Below are 25,448 nucleotides of genomic sequence, written 5' to 3'. Positions count from 1 at the left end.
CATCCTCTGTTCATTAGCATAATGCAGCTTATTAAATTGGAGTGCACACAATGAGACGTTTATTAAATGAGAACATTTAAAGTGTTCTTAAGGGGCCTTTCCGAGGGTACGGCCTTGAGCATTCATTCCATACTTGATAGCGCGCGAGTTACGGGCGCAAATAGAAATAATTTATTTTATAGTGTTGGTTGTAAATTCAAATTTTGTATACTATAGGCAGAGATGCATGGAATCAATAATAATTTTAGTGGCACTTTCATCATAAAATTTACGAAACAATATATTATACATCCTAAAAAAAATTAAACAGCAAGAGCAAAGATGACACATTGGAGAAAATAATATATATTCTTTTTCTGTTTATTATAAATTTCGAACAGATAGCTTCCAAAACTACGGTCAGTGTGCTTTACGGTTGACAATGTAAATACATCAAATGTCTTTTTAACGCAAGAATAATTTTTAGTCACGGGTTGTGTTTATTTTTAGTGCTCTATACTCGAAATACAACAGTCGGCTATTTGTAAAATACTTACATCGCGTGAATACGAATTGGTCCTATGGCACATTATCTGACAGTGTCACCAGACAAAAAAAAAACGTTTTATTTAAGTTAAGTACTTATAATATTTTGAACACTGCTTAATTATATCGCTTTAAAATAAATACTTATGATATCCACGACAATCCAAATAAAAAAAATAAACGGTAAACAATAACTAAATAGCTTTAAATGAAACTCGCAGTCCTGAATCTGAGAGATATCTAATCATTTTACTGGAGTCAGAATAAAATTCTCAACGTGTGTTTTTCGTGATAAAATGTAGAATTCCCTTACTAATTTCATTAATTGAATTTTTTTAAAATATTTACAAAAATGTAAGTATTTAAAAAAAATATTTCTTTGTACTCTGCATGTTTTATTGTCATTAGCACGGCATAATAACCAGGATAACACGGACAACTCAAGGGCAAAGTTCACATGACTCGGAGCGGACGTCTATTCCCGTTGTAAAAAGAATCTACGGATGCAACGTCCCTCCTCCGAGAGTCGATGATAATCAAAGCAAAATCAAACTGTTTTAGAAGATAGATAAATTGTATGTGGGCAATAAAGTTCTCATCTTACTTTTACTAATCTAATAAATGCGAAAGTTTGTGAAAATGTTTCGATGTTTACATACATATGTTTGTAAGAAACAAATGCAGAAACAACGGATTTCTATGAAATTTGGCACACCATATATGCTGAATTAAACACATAGGGTTTTTATCCCGGTAATTTCTTTCCATGGGAAATTATGAAATACTGATCTATTTTCTTTTAACTGGATAGCGTTGTCGTACATAGTTTTAGAAACTTTTGTAGTGGGAAAGGCTTTTAAAGCTCCCACATTACAGAAGCCAACTATTGGACGCATTGGCGCCAGCAGCGGCGTGAGGGGTACCTTCTACGTTGCCCTCCATCTTGGGGGTCACCACAATGTGCTAAGGCCGCACAGCGTGCACTAACGGCGGACGACCCCTGCAGACGAGCGCAGTGGAGTTCCACGTAGTAAGTACTTTGCAATTCAAAATTCTGTTTGGTGTGGCTACTGTTTATAGGCCATTGTATCACTTATCCTCAGGCAAGCGCCAAGAGGGCCAATGACTGACGTCATTTCACTACAATAAAAAAAGGCAATTACCTAATCATAAATATAATAAAATTTGTATTAGTATTTCCCAATTTTCCTATTTACCAGAATCCTTTTATCGTGTATTCAACACCTACATCCGTCAATTAGTTATAATTTTTTTTGTTATCAAGGACCAAAACAAATGTGTCACTTACCTACACTGTAGATATAAATGCCTACCTAATTTGTTTATTTTTTTACATTAGCTGATATTAATATGAATTATGATGCACCTAATTTTCACTGTCATATTTTTTTTAAAAGACTTGTTTTTATACGCGTCTCCAGCTCCCGTCTACGTAAAAGTTCTTGGACGGAAAGAAAGCCCCGCTCTGCACTGTTTTCGCGAGAACGACCTTTGTATTAAGCACCATTCCTGTGTAATTCATTAGAAATACAGTCAACTGAGCAGTTTTCGCGATAACTTCCAAGTGTCAAACAAAGATCCCAATAGTAGAAAGTACAGGTGTACTTTCTAATTAAGTTTTAATTAATTCTTTTTTCTAATATTATCCTGATTACTTATTCTCACTGCAAAAGGTTTTGCAGTGAGAATAAGTATCAGGATAATCCAACACACTAGTTTAGAAGATGGATATTAATTGAGCTTGTTCTTATATAAGAGATTGGTTCAATTACTTGGTATATGTGGTACCGACGTACTGAGCACAAAATAACAGACAATAGCAAGCGCCTTTTGTATTGTGAATCAAATGACTCAGTGTACTCGGCCGCATAGCATCAGTCGTCGACGCTCGTCGGGCAGAACCGGCTGTGGCGATTGTGTCCCGTTACGTTTGTTTTGTGTTTATATTTGCGTTCAACAAACTTTCACTTTTACATTTATATGTAGTTTTTTTAAGAAATCACGCGAAATAAATTAAATTAAAGGTACTAAAAGTTTCTGTAAATCAAATTTCGAAGCAAGCGAGAGTGATTGAAGTTAAACTCGGTTGTCTGTACGAGATGTGTTGCAATTAAAAACTGTCAAATACCCAATCTGAAACAAGTGATAAAAATAGTTTGGAACTTTTAAATGCAATTACACTTGCACGTGCCCTGTTTTGTGAAAGTTTTGAACCTTTAATCACAATGGGTAAAGATTATGGTAAGTGCTTTTGGGAATTGTTATAGTAAAGGTAAACCCTAAACTTGCTTACCAACTTCAAGTAAGGAAAATATATATAGGTATATACCTAAATATAGATATTGCAGAAAATAATATACGACCAGTTTTATGTTACTTGTCCCCAAGTTACAGTTAAAATAAATAAGTAGGTACTAAATATAAAAAACAACAAGTCGAAAGACACAAAAGACAGAAAAAATTAAGTACTAAGCAGTTTTATTATTTAAACTTTTCTTTTTTCTTAATATCATCGTAAGTATAAGCAAAAGGTATGAAAGCAATCACGGAAGTAAGTAATTATTAATATTATGAAAATTTATACCTTGCTCAAGGTGATCCTTGGTGTAGAGCAATTAAAAACACAGGAAAAAATATAGAGTTCGCGTGATAACAAAACTATTTCGACAGCACAGTATCAGCTAAAGTTTTCCGGATGAGTTAAAGTGCCTCTACTGATTACTCATTTATTTATTATACCATCATTCGTTGCAATGCCGATAAATGTAACAATGACTAGACCACTGCGTTATTAGATTATGAATTCTAAGTTGATACATACATAAAATTAACATTTGGGAATAAATTTCTACCTGAGATTGTGTAATACAAAAAAAAGAATATTAACAACTACTTACATCTACCTACAAAATATTATATTAAGTATAGGTATGTACATACTATAGTACTTTTATAAATTATCTGCATCGATCTGCCTTTGTGCTACTTAAATTCGTAAGAAAATACTTAGGTATCTAGATATAATAAGGAACTACACTGTAAATATATTATTTACTTACACAAAATAAAAGTATAGTAGCATTTTTTGTTTACGAATTGAATCCGTGAGTGTGACTGGATTTTATTTATAGCCTACCTAAATAGAGCTATTAGTTCTGTTTTTTTTACTTATAATAAGTTGTTCCTAGTACTTAAAATAAATTCTTTAATTTTTATAGGCACGTTTATATACTGTTTCAATGACCTATCCCAATGTGTAATAAAGAATGCAAGATTGTCTTTGATTTAGTTATTTCTTATATTTTATCCCAGAAAATGACTTATACAGTGGAAGTTTTATACAGGGATAAGTTTTAAAGGGTCGAAGCCGTGAGCGAAATAAAAATTTGCGCTAGGATAACATATATTAAAAAAAAGGGCGACTTGAACTTGTGGCCTAGGTCTACATTTAGCAAAACGTTTGGTTAACGTAGCGGGACGCACGACGCACTATACGCATACTTATCTATTTAATTCAAATTACAAATACGAAGACAGTGCAAATTATTAATAAGGCCTTGATATAGAATGTTGGTTAATTAAACGAATACTAGTTTACACCATTGTCTTTAAAGTGCGTTGGTGTAAAATAGGAAGGCGTTAAACAGTGTTTGTGTTTTTTTTTTACACGAATTCTATAGAAAACGTCACAGTAAATGATAAATATGGCTTACAGGTACGCTAATAAATATACTTACTATGTATTTACTACTTAAATGGTGTTCTTGTATTTTTTATTTCTTTAAAAATAACAGTTATTGTTTTACGAGCCTTTAAAAGGGCATCATAATTTTAGAAATGTGCGGGAGAGATGGGACTTTCACAGCCTCACTGGCATAGTTCAGACTTAACTCTCAAAAGCGTCCATATAAATGGGATTCTAGTCTATGGAAGGAGATTCCGATCTAGTCGTAATTAATACAAACTCGAAATATTAATTAAATACATATCCTACAATATTTTTAGAAGCTAAGTTTGTTGTCACCGTAAAACTAAATACGTCTTCTTTTTATATCACTCTTGCAAACTATAGGCACGTTAGTGAACACAGGATGGCATGGCGTCGCAACGGAAAACAAAAATTATAACAATAGCAAGTTATTCGATTTATACGATGTTACCCCCTCTTACGGTCTTCCCCAAGCGCATGTTAAGCACAAACTTCCTGTAAAAACACTGCAAATTACGTTATTAGTGATGAAATTAGCTCAATCGTAAATGCGATTATTGTTTCCGAGGAACTACTTACTATCAAGAAAAGCATTTTGTCAAGGGCCGATTAAGCCCTATGAGCTATACGTATTTGCGATAATAATAAACCGTACTTTCTAATTTATGAAAATACGAGTTGCATAAATGAGTTTAAAATGTTAAGGTATAGGTTCTAGCTTACACAAATACTAAGGTACCTACATATTTAACACTGCTGTAAACTCATATTGCGCATATGTTTTACATAAGAGAAGCAATACAGTATCTCGAGTCGTGACGTTAAAAGAAACATGTACTTTAAAATTGAATTCCTTCCGAGTCATAATTACACCTACCAACATAATGGCTACATGTAAGTATTGATGAGGTAAGTAAATATCTATTAAAACTGTCTTTTAGGTGCTTCCGTATATCGTTAATCAAATTTAAATTAAGTACTTACGTAGGTCTTAATATGCTGTGGCGCCACTGTAGTATATTTGCCAAACAGTTCTAGAAATAAAAACTATTTCTATTATTTACCACTTTTCAAAATATGCCTTTTTGGGATCTGTTACCTAATGCCTTTAAAGTACTTATTTAGGAAAACTATAGGTAAATAGTAGTGACTGTATTATCATATCATACTTACCATGACATTTAAGTATTTACCTATATGGCAGCACTCAGGGGAACTTACATTTACCTAGTTGTAAAAGTACATCCAGTTACGGAATTACACTTTCTTTGACACATATATTACTTAAGTACTTACATATCATGAAAAAATAAAAAGGGCATTATGTCTAAATTAATAAATACTATTTATTTTTCTGTAGTGGCTGATTAATACACTATCTATATATCGGCACAGTATTATACAAGTATATTTTTATTTATAATCACCTATATTTAAAATAGTTATACTTTTATTGTCCTAATATTTTCAAATCTTTTTTTCTTTCTATATCTACTAGTTACATATTATGTTTTATTTTTTACAGTTTTCGTTTTTCTTATAAAAGTTTCAATTGAGAAACCTCGGTTCATTACTTATAACATAATTACGTTATTGTTTGTGATTAAGCATCTTTATTTGCTATTAGTATATAGTACATTATGATTACGTAGGTACTGCGCCTGTTAAAACACATAAATATAGATCACTACCCATTATTCTAAATTATTTAATAATGTGTACTTATGGGAAATACACAATATTTATTGCGAATGACACGCAAATTTAATTTGTAATAGCAGCTATGACTAACTCTGTTTGTATTTTATATCTATGTGCTTAATTAATAATTACTTATAAGTGCAGATAAATATCGCACATAATACAACATAGATGTTCACTTATTACTTATAGATCAATATTATAATATACTTATGTATCTACAACTACACAAATGGTTAGGGTCTCTACATAGAGATACTAAAATACGAAAAATGTTAATACTTATTAAAATCTGTGCAGTTAAATTAAATGACATTAAGATAAAGTCAAATCTTCATCATACAATTAATTTAAAGTATGCGTATTTAACGTATTGATTGTAAATGAATAGATAGAATCCATTTACTATCATATTATGAAATGTTAAACTTTTCTGTAGAACAGAAATAACAAAACTAGTTCACATTTATAAAGAATGTCGTGTCTGATGTCACAGCATAGACTATAGAGCGTCTCAAATGTAAATAAATTGTGTAAGATTAGCGTTATTTGCGGCTCATACGCAACATCCACTGGTCGTCGGTTAATGCTGCAGACGTAAATAAAGTTACCGTCACCATTCCACACACTATTGACATAAAGCATCGTCCATATCCGCAATTACTATCAAGAATTATTTTTTGAAATGACTATCTTGGCTCAAATTGAATTATTTTTCGTTCATAGAAACTCTTCATCACATGTTTGATCTTGGAAACATCAAACATGTGATGTTTTATGATTAATATCTTGTTCCGCTATGATATAGAATCCATTATAGATAATATTTTTTCGAATTAGGTAGCAATTAAGCACAACAATTTTAACATGAGTAAATTTCACATACATTTAGGTTAATGTATGCGGTCAATTCACTGGATAGTAGATACTAATCAATAACACTTGAACATAATATGTAATATCTATCTACGGAAATTAAATACAATAAATATAATCAACGTTATCGCCCTCTGCGGGTAAAATACCTGTTATCTATTTAGAGAATGGAACATACGACATCGAATCATAAGTACTTACCTGGTCTACTAGTATTTCCCATTTTTAAACGTGGCGAAACACCAAATATACCTATGTGTATTCTTTGTGAATTTATCGTTCGCATTAACGGTGAAGGAAAACATCGTGACGAAACCTGCACTTCTGAGAAGTTCTCTATAGGAATTTCGAAGGTGTGTGGAGTCTACCAATCTGCACTAGGCCAGCGTGATGGACTAAGGCCTAATCCCTCTCAGTAGTAGAGGAGGCCCGTGCTCAGCAGTGGGCAAGTTTATAATACAGGGTTGATATTATTATTATTATATGTATTAGAAGAAGTTTCTATAGAGAAGGTCAATGTCCTTGTTTTTGTAATAATAAATAGAATTTACAACAACCGTATGTGATTGCTTTCCAGGATATATAATAGTAATATTGTTTTGTTGTTGTTTTGTTTAGATAGATACTCGATAAAGTTGTGTTTGTAATTTATAATTTTAATTTTATTTTAAATTTCTAATCACAGTTTTAAAGTCGTATTTCGTTTAAAAACCTTTAAAAGTTTCATCAAAATGTTAATTAGTTATAGTGAATTTTTAAAATATGTTATGACTAATTAACAAAATAAAACAACGATTATAATAAAATAATTGGGTCGGTAAATTTACGCGCTGAACAACTCATAATAGTCCTTGAACAAAAGTACTATGACGTGCCTAGAGACTGACGTGAACATGACGATACTATAAAGATTCCTTTTTATATTACGGAACCTTAAATATATAAGTAAAACTTTGATATAAGGCTCTGCTCATTACTGACATGTTAACATCTTGTAACGCTTTTGTTTTACTAATGATAAAGCCGACACACAAACAAATCCCCCAAACTTAAATACTTACATTAGAAACTCCATGATGCTCAAGGCTAGGTAGGTACTCAATTTATAATTTTACTCATTTAGTGATTGTAATTAACAGATCCGAAAAAATAAAGTAGACAGTGCCCTAAAATAAAAGTACGCAAGTGCCCACTAACTATAAACAGTTATTTTTTTCGTTCCTTTGGTTACTTCTGGTGATGTTATTTCTATGGACTTTGTGGATGATTCTTAATGTGACGGCGTAAGAATCATTCAAGGTGAAGACTCGCGGTGTCATGGCAAAACCAGTACACCGAGTGACGTTGTAGTGTGCATGTGTATTAACGATATTTTGGCACTTCCTGCGTTATCTATCTAAACTCCCACTAACACACAACCAATTACTTTAAAATTTCGTGTTATTAAATCACAATCACTTAATAAAATAAAATTTACGCAAGCACGTAATATTAAGTGTTTCTTATATATATTCAGTAAATTTACTCCGGTTCAAATTATCATAACATTTTATTTTTCATGTATTTGTGTTCTTACCTCATAAATATCATAATATATCTATGTAGGTCCCTTTAGTAATCTCGCAAAATAGGGAACTATTATAATAACTCTAGGGCGCGTATTACCTGATGTAGATACTTTGACACTATGGTGAGCAGTACGTAAATAGTGGACGAGATAAAAATATAAAATATATCTCAATTATTTATATAGTGTTCACATAATATCACAGTAAGTATAGATTTATTTACTCGTTCTTCATGTTATAATCCTGCGTAAGTGCCAAATACCCAACGCGTGGGTGGCCCCTGAAAGGCTTCAATGAGTAATTACCTATGTGATATGGAATTACCTACGTTTGTAACTTTCATTATTGCTTGGCAATAAGAGATCATAATAAGGCCGCTGAGCGAATACTTCCGCAGTCCACGCAAGATTCTGCTCACCTATGATAAAACCAGTTAAACGTAAACAAAGATAAAGTGTACATAAATGCACACTACATAATACTGGTCTCTATCGCTCCTGCACATACCTCATAAACGAATTGAGGATGCAACCTCGCTCTGTTCTAATATTAGTTTATCCATTACAATGAATTGGTCACTGGGTTTTATTACTGAGTCACTTTATTCGCCTTTGTCGGCACAATGCTCACGCACAATTTTTCTGCACCAACTTCCTGGATCCTTCCAATGTTTTATGTCAATGAAAATAAGTACTTATCAAAATTTTACAATACTCATCATTCCTCATTCCCTATGGAACCTCACTTCCGGTTATCTGTCCCCTCGCTACGCTAGCGCCGATAAAAGATTCAATACAGATTTTTTTAATAAATAAATGCTCTAACTATTAAATATCAGAACTTCTTTAACAATGTTTATATATTTACGGTTTAAGAATCTACCTAACGTTTTTCTATATAGGCACCTATATATATAAACTGTATGTATGTATTGTAAAGTATAATTGTTACCGTTACAAAGTGAATAACAATGAATCTTTTTCAACATAATTTAAATGAGTCATACAATTACTTATGCATATCTAGTAGGTCACAAAAGTTATTTACTAACCTCTGGCTGAATGAACAGGATGAATTATATTTTATTCTTCCATTACCTTGGAAATCATTGGTCGAACTAGTGTTATCAAAACCCCGATAAAGAACAAGTCGACAACTCCAATTCTAGATAGTCCGATGTCTGTGATATGAAATCGATCCTTAGAGATACATAATACACAGTGGTATGGTAGTGAATTATTCCTAAAAATGTTTAGTGTCAGTTAAAATCATGGGTTGTTGCGGAGAATGCTGTGTTCCGCCTAAAGAGTCCAGTAAGTTAAGAATTAATGTATTTCATCCATATAGCACTAATAAAACATAATCTAACCAATAATCTTAGACACAACAGACAGTACCAAATAGAGTTTTACACACCGGCTTTAGTACTGTATTTTGTTACATCAATTTGCCCTCTACCAATGTATAAATCTAACGTTTAATACTTATATCATTACATAATGATGTAATGTATTGTGTATGTACGCTGGTACCTATCATTTTCTTTAAAATTATTAGTGTTTTCGTTCGTCTGGTGTTTCCGTACCTTTCATCCAATTGATCTAAATATTTATATAGTTGTTGTTGACACTTAATGAAAGTTTCTGACATAGTACCGTCAACATATAGTAGGTGGCGCGCAAGTCACATCGGTTACAATATGTTTAAACACTACTTAATCGGACAACCAGTGCGAACGGATGTTCAAACGTACGTTCGCACTGCTTGTCCGATTAACAAAACTTTGTGCGGTTGTTAGTTTACGTAAAAATATTCTACAGTATCATCAACGCCGAACGCGGGTCGCGCGAATTTCATAGATTCTGAATAATTAATTTTTTTTTTGTCATCTAAGCGTCCGCGTCGATCAACATGGTTTAGCATTAAAACACATAATACCTATAAGTAAGATGTTCTTTTTTCTGTATAAAATGAACACTAGTAAATAATTCATGAACACATAATACCTATTTATTTTGTTTCTGCCTAGTACTTTTGATAAACATTTTATGATCATGATAAACTTTCGCATTTCGTAATATAAGAACTAAGAAGTAAAACACAAAAAAATAATATAGATTTAGGGTTTTTACATTTATTTATTATAAAAATTTACATAAACTAAAATAATAATTATTACTTATAACAAAAATTGTACTAATTTACGAAAGATAATAATTTGAATCAAATTAACAAATAATCAAGAACACAAAAATAGCTAGCGAAAAGATTGTGAACGTCCGTCCGATCCAACAATAAATTAATGACAGCCAAAACAAATATATCGACGACGCAATGGTCAGCGCGAGCTGGCCATTTTAAACCAAAGAGGATATAATCCTACGTTATAGTTGCAGCTAAACTACGGCTCCCGGCCTTCTAGAAGAATTTGCTAACTCGGCCTCTCCTGAAGAAGGTGCGTCCTCGCCCGTATTGTGGCTTGGGCTGGATGACCGCTGCAACTTGTCAACATGAACCCAACTTCTTGCAACGAACTTTCAACGTTGCTTCCACTCGTTCTGTGATCTTCGATCTCATCCTCATCACCTTTACAACACATTTTTATATATTAGAAAAGTCAGTCAATAAATGGTTAAAAAGTAAGAGACAGAGCCCTCAGGATATCTCAGAACTAAACTAGCAGAGCCCTCAGGTTACTAGATAGTATGAATGTACAGAGCCCTCAGGATATACAATTCAAGAAACGCAAAGTAAGAGACAGAGCCCTCAGGTTATCTCAAAACTACACTAGCAGAGCCCTCAGGTTACTAGATAGTATGAATGTACAGAGCCCTCAGGATATACAATTCAAGAAACGCAAAGTAAGAGACAGAGCCCTCAGGTTATCTCAAAACTACACTAGCAGAGCCCTCAGGTTACTAGTAAATATGAATGTACAGAGCCCTCAGGATATACAATTCAAGAAACGCAAAGTAAGAGACAGAGCCCTCAGGTTATCTCAAAACTAAACTAGCAGAGCCCTCAGGTTACTAGTAAATATGGATGTACAGAGCCCTCGGGATGTACACCCAACGAACGCAGAGCCCTCAGGGTGCGTTATCAGTACTACATCCGCCGCCCCTTGGGTGCGGAGCGTACCACAAATGCAGAGCCCTCAGGATGCATTACACTATGAGTAGAGCCCTCGGGATACTCGAACTACACTGAGCCCATAGTAGGTCGGGCCGTTGTACGCGGAATGCCGGCTCTGGGTCTAGCCAGCCCCACTCCTTCCAGAAGCGCAGGATCTTCATGACTCCTCCACAGGCTTCTCGGAGTGACCCCGGTGTAGCGAGGATTTCAGCCCGCTGTGCAGCTACACCTCCGCATTCCAGGATAACATGGGAGGCTGTTTCGTCATCCGACAGACATTCCCTGCAAAGGGGGCTGTCGATGATACCTAGAACATATAAATATTTGTTAAATGGGCAGTTTCCACATCCATTGGTACTGCACACCTTTGCGGAATAGATTAGCAATACATCCCGTTCGCAATGAATATCCAGGTATGTATCTCCTGAAGTATCCAGCGAGACCTAAAAATTGTCTCACCTTCTTAACGTTCTTAGGTATACAAGATTTAACTAGAGCTTCGATTTTATACGCGCTCGGCTTTACCTGACCAAAACATATTGTACGACTCAAATATTCAATCTCCTTCGTAATAAAAGTACACTCCTTAAGATTTATTGAAAAACCTGCAGTAGTCAAAGTCCTTAATACTTCTCTGAGAGTATGCAAACCTTCCTCGACCGTCATGCTTGGTACGAATACATCATAGAGCGGTGACTAGTGGCAGACTCCCCGTCCGTATAGGTCGCAGCACATTGCCTGCACGATACACCTCGTAACGGCGAGTATCCGAAACACGGTGTATCCAGGCGTCGCACGTGACATCTTCCCGACCAATGAGGTGTGCCTGCGCGCGATAGTCACGTAGACCATGGCGCGCGAGTGTACCTCGACTATAATCATCGATATATACAAGCACCTTGCCAGATTCAATAAAAGGTCGTAGAGTTCAATAGGGGAAGATGGTTGGAAGCCTGCACAAGCCTGGGATCCAGTTCCACACTCAATTAAATCGGAACCCAAAAGACCAGTTGCCAGACTTCAAGACACTGTGAACTCATTCTGAGTAGATGGGACCACCAACAGATAAAATTTAAAAAGTTGTATAATTGCAAAATGTAGGCAATTGTAACTTTGACTTTGCAGATGAACAACACCTCAGTGCCTCCCGTGACCATGAAGACTGAAAAGTCTTTGAAACGACGGGAGAACACTAAAATATAAAAACCGCGATGAAATCCGAAAAGTAATTTAATTCCAATGTCCAACTTTCGCGTAAACATAAGAAATCATTAGCTCGTAGAGTATTACTTATGATACGTTGGTATACGACAGGGGCGTTGGCAAGTCCATACGGCATTTTAAGATACTTGTAATGCCCTCCCGGCGTTACGAAGCCCGTATATTGAATTGAATCGCTATCCATTTTAATTTGATGAAAGCCTGTAGCCATGTCAATAAGGCTCGTAAAATAGACGGCCTTATCCAAACGATCTATACGGTCTTTAATAAGTGGTAGCGCATAGCGATCTCTAACAGTATTTGCATTTAATTCACGGAAGTCCACACACGTTCTGTCACTACCGTCTATCAACTTCACAAGAAGAATGGGACTAGAGAACTCAGATTCCAGTTCTCTAATTATCCTTTTGTCGAGCAAATCTTTAACTATCTCTCGGACTCGTACTTTCTCATGATAGGACATTTTGTATGGTCTATAAAAACTGTGGGTGTTTTATTGTGCAATCGAATATGCATTGATCCAGTGATAACGGTAGTAATGGTCGTACCAGTAATGAGAAAATTAGAAAATTCATTAATTACAGAAAGCAAATGCTCTCTCTCAATACCAATAACAGCAGTATTAATGTTGAATTGATACACACTCAATTGTACATCAAAAACTGTCTTGGATCGCGTTAAACTTTGAGCACCTCGCATTCGGGTATAGACCACACCCTCTCTATTAAGTACATCGGTACCAGTATTACAGGAATACTCAAATATCGATCGGGCACCATATGGAAATCTACATCAAGTGTAATCTCAGGAAATTCAACAGTTAATGTAAATGTAGAAAAGCTAGACTCAATATGTTCACTTCCAATACCACGCAATGTACAAAAAGAAGGAGTTTGGGTACACTGAAAAAGCTTGGTTACCGATTCCGCTATTAAAGAGATTTGAGAACCACTGTCTATAAGAATATCTACAGGAATCCCTTGAACCACTGCAGTTGCAATATCATTAAACTTGTATTCATTTACAGCTTCGCGTCAAAAATTTGCATTAAATTTTCCGCGTGATTCAATACGCTGTTTTGCGAAACAATCTTCGATCTTATGACCAATCTTTTTGCAAAAACCACACGGTTCAGACCTTGATACTGAGCTATCTGTATAAAACCGCTTCGAAGTTGACGACTGATTTTTACCAGAGTCGTTATTTTGTTCAAATCGTTTAAAGCAAGTGGTCTGTTTATGTCCAAATTCCCCACAAGTAAAACATTTTGACATAGCACCTGAATAATCTATTTTGTGCGAATAGTTTTTATTGTTAGGATTATTATTAGGACGTGATTTGATCTGTGCCTTCGAATAAGGTTGGATACAAAACTGATAAAAAGTTAACTATATCACTAGGTAACAAATTCGCATTCATAGCAGCTGGCCGGATTTGAGGCTCGGTTATGCCACGCACTTTAATCGCAGAAATTAGTTCCTCACTTAACCCCCGAACAATTCTTAAACGCAGTAACGAACGTCTAGCATATTCGGCATATGTGGAATACCCATCTGAGTCAGTTTTAAAAACATCGAAAAGAATATTTGCAATATCTACTCGACGCGGGCATAATGATTGCAACTCTCGCTTGAAATTCGACCAAAAGCGATCGTTAGTTGTCCACTCATTAAGCCAGACACGAGCATCACCCTTTTGACAATGGCCTATACGTGCTAAACATTCACGGTCGTCCCATCGGTTAATATTTTGCAGATGTTCTACCTTATTACACCACACATTAAAATCATGTAAGGATGGGTCAAAATTCGAAATAAATATTTGGTTGGATCTTACCGGGTTAAGCGCTTTGGCTGTTACTAGCTTATTTGTCACCTCATTCATAACACCTTCGGTGGTGGAAGGCGACGCACGTATCCACGCTACATGCGCGGGATACATTGCTAGACGGTGCTGGTAGTGAACCTCCAGCCTCAGGTCCTCCAGGCCCGCACAGCAGCGGTGGTGTAAGCGAGCGTGCGGTTTGTCACGCGGGTAGCTGCAGTGCACGCGAAGTCACCTCAGCACACACACTAGTTTTATCAGCATTGTGAATCCTGGAATCATTTTGTTCAAACGCATTAAATCTAGAAATTACAGATTCAAGCTGCTGCTCAATTCTCGAAACGGAAGAATGTTCACAACTCCTAGCTCCACTTTTAATTTTAATCTTCAACATGGCGAACATGCAAGAACGTAGGGATTAAAAGCAAAGAATTTTAATTTTATACACGTTTTAGAAAATGGCGTCAGAATGTGGCACAATCCCACTTCTGAATTTAGGGTTTTTACATTTATTTATTATAAAAATTTACATAAACTAAAATAATAATTATTACTTATAACAAAAATTGTACTAATTTACGAAAGATAATAATTTGAATCAAATTAACAAATAATCAAGAACACAAAAATAGCTAGCGAAAAGATTGTGAACGTCCGTCCGATCCAACAATAAATTAATGACAGCCAAAACAAATATATCGACGACGCAATGGTCAGCGCGAGCTGGCCATTTTAAACCAAAGAGGATATAATCCTACGTTATAGTTGCAGCTAAACTACGGCTCCCGGCCTTCTAGAAGAATTTGCTAACTATAGTATAAAAGCAAATCTGTATCTAATCAAATAAAATAAAACTTCATCTTACCATTTAATTATAATAAATTTTGTTCCAACAATCAACCAATTCCAGGAGAGCCGATCCGATACGATCCTGATTTCAAGGGTCCTGTACACAACCGTTCCTGCACTGACATTATATGGCTCATCTTGTTCATCCTATTCCTCGGCGTGTGGGGCTATGTCGGTTACTACAGTAAGTACAATAACATGACCATAGGATAAGCAACAGTACTTATACATAAATTAAAATGAATGCTAACACAAATAATCATTTCATTTTTAACCCAAATTACGGTATCTTCAAATTTGTTTTGCACAAACTAATTTCATTGATAATAAGTAAGTATTGCAAAAGGTGGTAAAAAAGTTATATATTATGTATTTTGAGAATTTTATAAAATTATTTTTAGTTGATCATAACAATAATTATATTTTTCCAGGTATAACCAGAGGAAATATAGAGAATCTTTTAGCACCCATAGACTCCAAAGGACGACGTTGTGGATTGGACTCTGGGCTCGAAGACAAAAAATATTTAGTCTTTTTTGATATATCGAAATGTCTATCACCAGACAGCCCCATTGTGGGTTGTTCCACACCGCAGGTACGTATTTTGTCTACACATTACATTTAATAATATGCACCACAACAATATTCTTATGTGGGTTTGCAAACCTCGATTACCATCATAACTTTTTTCATGTTCATTATCAGTACAAAATATTTATTTAATTAAAATTATTGTGTACCTCTTACATCAGAACAGTTAATGATTAAAACAACTTCGTTTAATTAGGTATACTGAATAGAATAAGAGTAAATAATACGTATAACATAAGAACTCAATGTTGTAGGTCTGCGTAAGCAAATGCCCAGAAAGATTTATTCGATTCGGAACAGAACTGACTCCAGCTACGATGGAGCAGTTGAGATCCAGTATGGTATGCACCGACGACGTCAACGTCCGAGATATGACTTACAACCAGGCAATGCAATATATAAAGGAAAATAAATGTGCACCATATGTATTGCAGAGTCAACCAGGTATTTGATTTTCAAACTACAAGTTTGTCCCGTAAATATCGTATTGAGTGAAATAACTTAGCATCCAGGAATGTGGCTTTCGAGAGACACTAATTACTACAGTGTTAGTTTGTCTTGCTAGTCGTGCCAAGTGTGGTAATTATTGTGAGTGTCCCCGCAAAATCTTACAGTCACCCCAAAATCCAGTCTGTGACCCTACTCGACCCGACTAGAGGTGTAATAAAAACTACAGTTATATCCCGCTGCATCGGCGATCTGTCTACCATCCAATGCAAGGGTGCAACAACGCCCAGTTCAAAAGCGTTCGATAGCGAAAGTGGGAGCGTCTGCGTACGGAACACTGAAGAGGCCCGAAAGTCTCTACTAAACAGAGCAACGATCCTCGACACATACCTCGGCTGGATCTCCGCTAGCTGGGTGACGACCTTCACGAGGAACGAACGAGAAACGCACGTTGTAGGTAGCACAGAGTGTTAGCACGTTAGAAATGACTAACTGAATGCATTAACGCACCTGCATATAGCATGAGCACTCAACTAACAAATAAAATCAACTTAATCCTCTGGCAAATTCATGTCATAGGGATGGTGCATCTTGTTTTCCTACGGTCATGACACATTGTAAAAATGCTTACTTACATATTATTATTATATTTACTTACTAACGCCGCGGTGGCCGGTCACGTGTGGTTCGCGCCGCAGTGCTATTTGGGCGGTGCTTTGTGAACGTCACGCAGGTGGTCAATATCATGGAGGAAGAAACCACTAACATAGGACTCGACGTTGACGAGATGTTAACGCAAATATCACAGTTGGTGCAATTTAATCAGGTACAGTAAACATTTTATTTGTATATTAAATAGAGATTTTTTTTATTCTTCATAGGTTTTAATAGTTAATACCTACCGATTTTTGTCTTATTTATAATGTACATGATAATACCTATATTAAAAGTAATTAACACATCTAAACAAAATATTTATTTGAAAGTCAGGTAAGTACTGTTTGTTTAATCGATATTAAACTTTCATAGTCAAAATATTATCTGTATGAAAAGTAGAGTGCACAATTTAGGGCATTAAAGCAACCATACAGCCTTTTGTTGGCTAGGTACCGTTGTAAACATAGAACCTAAATATGCTATATAATATATGCTATGCTTATTTAAACTCAAATATAATTAAATGATAATTGGGACTTTGAGGATGCAAATCCCAGATACTGGATTTAATTTAGAAATAGGCTTGCAACGAATAGTATATTCGGCCATATGCCGACTACTGAATATTCTGCAGCCGTACTAGCCGAATGGCCTAATATTCGGCAAAAGTATTCGGTGGGATAGTGACGGAATAAAATGGCGGGATAACTTCTATCCACGCGTTTGTTTCTTGTTCCATTGTTCAAACTATGTAAACGGCTACCTAAAGATGCAGAAAAACTATCTTACTGCACCATAATCTACCACTTCTAAATTTCCTATAGGTAATTAAAGTGTATAGACTTTTGTTTGCTAATTTTTATTATACGGAATTGATTATATTTGATTACTATTATTATTATATAAAAAAATATTTATCTTTTACAAGTTCTCTCAACATAACGACTTAAGTATTCGGGTTTTCGCCGAATAGTACCCAGATATTCGGCATTCGGCCGAACAGGCAGAACATTCGTTGCAAGTGTAATTAAAACCATACTCTTGCCTCTACGAGTGGTTAAATTCAACATCTTGCAGTAATTTTCATTCGAAGCTTTACGTTCAGTTGATTTTAATGCACTGCTTTATGTTTCATGGATTTCATAATCATTAACATAAATTTCTGAACTAAATTGTTATCAGAACGTATGAACTAAATCCTATTTCCTGAATTAATATTCGGGAAATTACTGTATTATATTACTTAATCTGTATTGAAATAATTTTGTTGAGGAAGTACAATGAATTTTGTGAATAAAATTATAATATTATGCCTACACCATAATGGAAACCAGGCAAATAGATATAAAATATTTCTTCTCCTACGATAGTTAATAATTATCTAATTCGTAACCAATATTGCAATTCGCACTACATTGCATTTTTCTGATTCTTAGTAAGTATGCTATTTTAGTTCAATCAAGTAACCTCGTAAGTAATCACTAATCAATTGCAGATTTCACAGCTTCGACTAAACATCCTTGAAATTATAACACGATATATTGCGATGTTCCTGTTTTCACAATGTCTTTATTCTATGAGTCACGTTTCCGTGCAGCTGTCAGCGCAAATAGTCCAGGACCTGGAGCAATCCCGCTGGTACCTCGCGGGCGCGCTTGTGTTCGTCGTCATTATCTGCTTCATCTACATTCTGTTGCTGCGCTGGGTCGTGGTGCCTGTCGTATGGGTGTCTATTGCTGGCCTCTTTGGATTACTTGGATTCTGTACGTTTTTTATAGGTCTTGTACCATTTTCGACATAATAAAATGTATGCAAAATATTGTATTACGCGGGTCTAGCTTAATTATATTTTTATTGTAAACGATATCACATTTTTTAAATAACATCCATAATGGCAGTGACAACCATTGAGTTAAAAATGTTAACCTCTTACTGCGGTTATAAGACGCCGTAGTTAATATTGCTCATATATAGATAATAGGTGTAGCGCTATTTAAAATATTTAATGAATCTTTTGCTTAACCAAAAAAGAAAAGCTTTAATAATGAGGAAAAAGAGTATCCATCCTTGCAATTGTTTAATTAAATGCCTATTGTATTAAAACATGCACCTATTTAGCTTGTAGGAGTAATTATTAATTGTATTTGTTTTGTTGTTCCAAATCCAGCCTTGTACCTTTGTTACAAGAACTACGAGTATTATCGCGATAATCCAGTGGGGCTATACCAGACGACAAACCTCAAAGGCTACGCGGAATCTATATTTAGCAAAAAGGAAACGTGGATGGCATTGTTAGTCGCGGGTGCGATATTAATACTAATACTACTGCTTGTAGTGATTTTCTTGCGGAATCGAATTAGCATTGCCACCGCCCTCATTCGTGAAGGTAGCAAGTAAGTACTATTTTTACAGCAATAATGATATTGTATCTTTTTATTGTACACCAACATAACAAAAAGAATTCAACGTAAAAAATACTTATGAAATAAGTGTAACAATTACCGGCCTATCGTTTGAAGCGATCTCTTCCAAATAACTTGAGCTAATGGAATATGCTTCGTTAATATGAACATTTTGTTGAAAATTTAACAGAGTGGACAAACGGCAATTTTCAGGGTTACACTAACAGTGTTTTGTCAAATTAAGTATTGGGTATGTTTTTTCCTTACCTTTATAAAACCAATATCTACGTTAGGTATATGTTGGTGGACATTTAATTCTGAGACATTTAATTAGAAATAGCAAGGTCTTTTTTATTTCAGGACAAAGTAATTTGATTATTACAATTAAGTTTATTTACTACGGAGGGCCAATATAAATATTGTTGTTCAGTTCATGTTGTTGATATTGATACTAAAGATTCTGCAGATGGAATTAGTTATCCACTCTAGAACTGGATTTTGCATCATTTTATTTCGTACACATATCAATAGCGCAGGTCTTTGCAATCTGGGGGCTCCGAGCGAACAACTATTTACACTCTTTTTTTCTGTTTTTCCATTTTTATGTCCCAAGTGTATGACTGTGACGCCCACTAAAGCCTTCGGCTCACTTTCGAGAACCCGCCCGGCCCGCCTACCCAAAATGCGAAACTCTACAACAATTTTACAAGGATTATAATATATTTTCGAGCCTGACCTAATAATAATTTATAGCTTATACATTACAGTACAAATACGTATTAGGTCTATATATTATGCTAAACATTATTTGTCAAGTCAGAATATTAGGTGTTTGTAAAAATTACATATCCACTTAATGTGCCCAAAATGATATTGTTTCAGAGCTGTAACATCGATCAAGTCAACAATATTCTTCCCGATATTCCCATGGGTACTTCAATGCGTCGTCATGGCGTACGGTGTGTTCATATTCATGTTGATATTATCAATAGGGGAAAACGCATTCGGAGTTGCAAATATAAAAAACGACACTACCTGCGATTGCGGTGGACTTTATACTGAGGTATTTGATTTGACAGTTGATCCTTTTATAATTATACAGAGTTGTTAGCAGGAACTTGGATTAGTTTATAAGCTTCGTGGAGAATAAAATATTCAAACTTATAGAGAGATAAGTAGCCTTTTTAGGATAGATATATCACTATAATAGAGGTGAAATCACAGTAGTGAAACAGCACTACGAAATATTATCTATAATAATATGAAGGTAGACATATATTATAATGTCATTGCATAACGTAAAAGTTGCGTCTCACTATGTTCACTTTTTAATACATGTAAGTGCACCAACTATTCTAAAGAAAGTTTGCCGATATTGTTTGCGGGGTGACCTGTGTTAATGTTATCAGAAAGCGGCAAATGAGATGCGTGTTCACTGTTCTAAGGTGTTTATTGGAGTGGCTATGGTATACAAAACTTTTATATTTATACTATCGCACATTGCGACTGCTTGAACTATGGACTTTAAATGATTTAAAACTATGTGCCGTTATAAACTATGAACGTACGCTACAAGAGGTTTAAGGCGATACCTCAAGGTCCATTTCATACATTTTGTTTCGGCTTTAATCTGGGTAACTAAACAAGTATTGGCAAGTAAAGAATTTAAATTCACGTCTAGTTAGTGATTAGTTCTCAGTTGAAAGAAAAACGTAAAAATAATTAATAATCATGGATATTTCGGCCTTTAAAATTTAATATGACGAAATTTTAAAGGCAGAAATATCCATCATTATTAATTATTTTTACGTTTTTCTTTCAACTGCGAGAACTAATCACTAACTAGACGTGAATTTAAATTCTTTACTTGTCAATACTTGTTTAGTTACCCAGATTAAAGCCGAAACAAAATGTATGAAAATGGACCTTGAGGTATCGCCTTAAGAAAGGTTATATTAATGTTATTTTTGTATTCGTTCCAGGAGGGTCAGAGCTGTGACCCGGCAGCGTTCGCGCTTCAGTGTCGCGACACGGCAGGCGGGGCGTGCAAGATGGCCATTTGCCACTTTATGGGAATCAAGAATCCTCATAGCGTGGTTTACCTGCATTGTACGTATGCCACAATTTAATTATAAATTTATTCTTTTTCACTTAAAATAAAAACGAATAGAAAGTAATATTATACTGAGCCACTTATCTAATGTAATCTAATTATTTATTATAATTATATTTGTATAGCAAAGGCGTAAGAATTTAATAGAATTTGTGAACAAAATTTACGAGTAGATTATTAGTACTATGAGTATGTGTTAAGTAAAAACAACGAATCCTGCAAGTTTATATTTAATTTTCTCTAATAATAGCTAAGTGAGTTATGGAACATATTAACTATTCAATGTGTACGCTTATGCAATGAAATGTACCTACATATAGAACTTCCAGGTCATGGAACTAATGTATTAAGTAGGGGATAAGACTTATATAGATATATATAATCCCCTGTTTTTATAGTATGTTATCAAATACGTGATATTAATGTATGATATACATAATAATAATGAGTTTTCGTAATTAATGTCTCGAATTGTGAGTTTTAACCTTAACTATCCATTTCATTTACCAAAAATTGAACTATGCTTTAAAAATTATGATCTAAGTTCACATAACCTTATTACTAAAAACTTTGAGGAATTCTCTGCGGTTTCATTTATAATTTGCACACGATTGACGTAGAAGCGGAATAACCCAAGGCTTCTGCTGATTAATCTATTTATAACAAATTTAATAAATTGTATTTTACCTGCAGTAATTAACTTGCTGGGCTTTTTCTGGACGCTATTCTTTATCAGCGGCGTGTCAGATATGATCCTAGCCAGCACTTTTTCAAGATGGTATTGGACTTTTCATAAGAAGGATCTGCCATTTTTCACACTCACGTCCGGAATCTTTCAAACGCTTAGGTATGCATTTTATTTTATACTAGCTTTTGCCCGCGGCTCCGCCCGCGTTATAAAGTTTTTCGGGCTAAAGTTTTCCGTTATAAAAGTCACGCTATACATTTTCCCGGGAGCCTATGTTCTTCCCAAGGTCTCAAACTGTCTCCATACCAAATTTCATCTTACTACTTTGGGTAGTTTATGAGTTTAACACGTTCAGGCACACAGATGCAGCAGGGACTTTGTTTTATAATATATTTTTGTAGAAATTTTTAAGAGGAACAATTCCGTCATACGTCTTTGTTGCATAACTTTAACCGTTTACACAGCGCACGCAACGGAAGCTCTCAAAACTAATAAATTGTCCCCGTTTTTGCAACATGTTTTATTACTGCTCCGCTCCTATTGGGTATAGCGTGATGATATATAACCTATAGCACTCCCCGAACAAAGGGCTATCCAACGCAAAAAGAATTTTTCAGTTTGGACCGGTAGTTCCTGAGATTAGCCATTACTGCTCCGCTCCTATTGGGTATAGCGTGATGATATATAGTCTATAGCACACCACGAACAAAGGGCTATCCAACGCAAAAAGATTTTTTCAGTTTGGACCAGTAGTTCCCTGAGATTAGCCATTACTGCTCCGCTCCTATTGGGTATAGCGTGATGATATATAGCCTATAGCACTCCACGAACAAAGGGCTATCCAACGCAAAAAGAATTTTTCAGTTTGGACTGGTAGTTCCTGAGATTAGCGCGTTCAAACAAACAAACAAACTCTTCAGCTTTATATAATAGTATAGATATAACTCACTGACGTAACTCATATGAACTGAAGTTAATAACAGACGGTTGATACAAATCAAATAAATTATCGATTTTTAGTTACGACAATAAGTGACGCATAATTATTTTTATGAAAGCGACATAGCCTTTTGTGAATTCTATCGTAATTTAATCGCCTAAAACCAAACTAATTCTACAATATTTTTCAGGTACCACTTAGGCACGGTTGCGTTTGGTGCGTTGATAATCGCAATCGTGCGAGTGATCAGAGTCATTCTGGAGTACATAGATCACAAACTCAAAAAGTTCGACAACCCTCTCTCGCGCGCCATAATGTGTTGTTGTAAATGTTTCTTTTGGTGCTTGGAATCGTTCCTCAAGTTCATCAATAAGAATGCATACATAATGTGTGCGGTGCACGGACACAGCTTCTGTAAGAGCGCGAGAGACGCGTTTTCATTACTCATGAGGAATATCGTCAGGGTTGTCGTGTTAGACAAGGTAATGTATACAACACTTTTACAATTATTTGTTTGTATCGACTTTGCTGCAGTCCTAAATTTGTAAATAGGCCGCAGCCTATGGGCGGCAGCCTCTTAGGGGCGGCAGATTTCAGAGGACGCTCACTCAATTTAATTAATCATTCGTTTATTTAACTTTAGTTGCCTTCCATAATACAAACAAATGGAAAATTATAAAATATTTTATAAACCTCCATACATACATAAACCAACCTACACGGGGCGGTGGAAATGAAGTGGCCTACACTGATAAGTAATATAAATCCGGCACTGCTTTGCTGATGTACTAAACAAATTTTAATAGTGTTTTTGTGAAATATTCTCGTGGTTACAATATACCAGGAAATTTTACATTACCATTTTGTGTTTCAAATGTGTGATATAATTAGAAACTATTACATATAAGTATTACCTCAGTGAAAGTGGGTCATGATGTTATTCGCTTCATTACCTAATGATCTCATTTAATTAATTATATGAAAAATTGTAGTAAATAACTTATATTTAACATTTTATAAAACATACTAATAACATATATTAGATTCTACGACGTAATATTAATAGACCGGTGGCGTTGAGTTATTTACAATGCTTGGTTTACCACGCACCGGAATACAAACAGATGTTTATTTGATCGTAATAATTTGTATACTGTTTCTTTTACCAGGTGATGGATTTCATATTTTTCCTATCGAAGCTGCTGATATCGATAGGCGTGGGCTTCGCGGTGTACTACCTGCTGCAGGCGCAGTTCGTGTACGACCTGACGCAGGGCGCGCAGCTGCATTACAACTACATTCCAGCTATCATCCTCAGCATAGCCACCTACCTCATATGTACTATATTCTTCAACGTGTACGCGATGGCAGTCGACACGTTATTCCTTTGCTTCTGTACGTATTAAAATTCGCTCCTCGTACTTAAGATTAAAATGTTTAAACTTAGTTTGAAGGATACTGGCAGATAACGTAAGCAAGCACAATAATTTGTGCATAAAAGTTATCTCGTCTATTGTTACGACTTTTGCGTTTATAATGTCTATACTACTCGATATTCTATTCTACAAAATTATTAACTGCAGACATACCGACTATTACTAACTTAAAAAATAATCTATTTACCATTAGCCTATTCTCAATGGAGTCTAATGAAGGTTGATTGATTATTTCAGTGGAAGACTGCGAGAGAAACGATGGATCAGCAGAGAAACCATACTTCATGTCGAAAAACCTAATGAAAATAGTGTCCAAGAGAAATAAACAACCTTAACCTCGTGCCAAATGAACATATACGTGTTGTGAAATTCCTCAATTGCTTACACTAAATACTTTATTACTTTTTAATTGTCACAAATGTCTTCGATTTTGGATACTTTTCAAGTGATTTTTGATCGTTTTTTGATACCTATTCGTATTTGTAATATATTTTATTGTAATTTTAGATATAATGTCTTTACAGTATTTAATTGTAATTTAAATACTATTTCTATAATGCAAAATGTCCAGATAAATTGTTATACATTTAGAGTAATTTAACTGGACTAAAAAATGCCAAATAAAAATATTATTTAAGTGAATAAATGAGATTTACGAGAACTGACAGTTTCATTTTTGGAAATCACATTAGTGAGGCGACAAAAATAAAATAATATTAAATATTAATTTACCTTAGTCTTGAGACAT

The 25,448-nt window shown here is 34.8% G+C and overlaps 1 protein-coding gene across 4 annotated transcripts; it reads left to right on the top strand.

Moving 5' to 3' along the window:
• The first annotated feature begins 2,406 nt into the window (after positions 1-2,406).
• On the top strand, positions 2,407-25,361 carry LOC115452047 (choline transporter-like 2). Of its 4 annotated transcripts, none has more exons than XM_037444868.1 (13): positions 2,407-2,787; positions 15,488-15,610; positions 15,858-16,021; positions 16,272-16,461; positions 16,694-16,917; positions 18,719-18,884; positions 19,289-19,514; positions 20,406-20,586; positions 21,506-21,632; positions 22,330-22,483; positions 23,455-23,746; positions 24,434-24,659; positions 24,938-25,361. In XM_037444868.1, the coding sequence occupies exons 1-13, from the start codon at positions 2,772-2,774 to the stop codon at positions 25,033-25,035; spliced, it is 2,187 nt and encodes a 728-aa protein (XP_037300765.1). In that variant the 5' UTR covers positions 2,407-2,771; the 3' UTR covers positions 25,036-25,361. The 4 variants fall into 4 exon arrangements, with proteins under 4 accessions (XP_037300765.1, XP_037300766.1, XP_037300764.1 ...); XM_037444869.1 differs by lacking the exons at positions 2,407-2,787; positions 16,694-16,917 and adding exons at positions 7,577-9,713; positions 17,163-17,290; XM_037444867.1 differs by lacking the exon at positions 2,407-2,787 and adding an exon at positions 7,577-9,713.
• Positions 25,362-25,448: the final 87 nt, after the last annotated feature.

This window comes from Manduca sexta, chromosome 28 (genome assembly GCF_014839805.1).
Source record: "Manduca sexta isolate Smith_Timp_Sample1 chromosome 28, JHU_Msex_v1.0, whole genome shotgun sequence".
NCBI classification, from domain to species: Eukaryota; Metazoa; Arthropoda; class Insecta; order Lepidoptera; family Sphingidae; genus Manduca; species Manduca sexta.
Note: the sequence above shows the minus strand (reverse complement) of the source record. Positions and strands in the feature narration are given on the sequence as shown.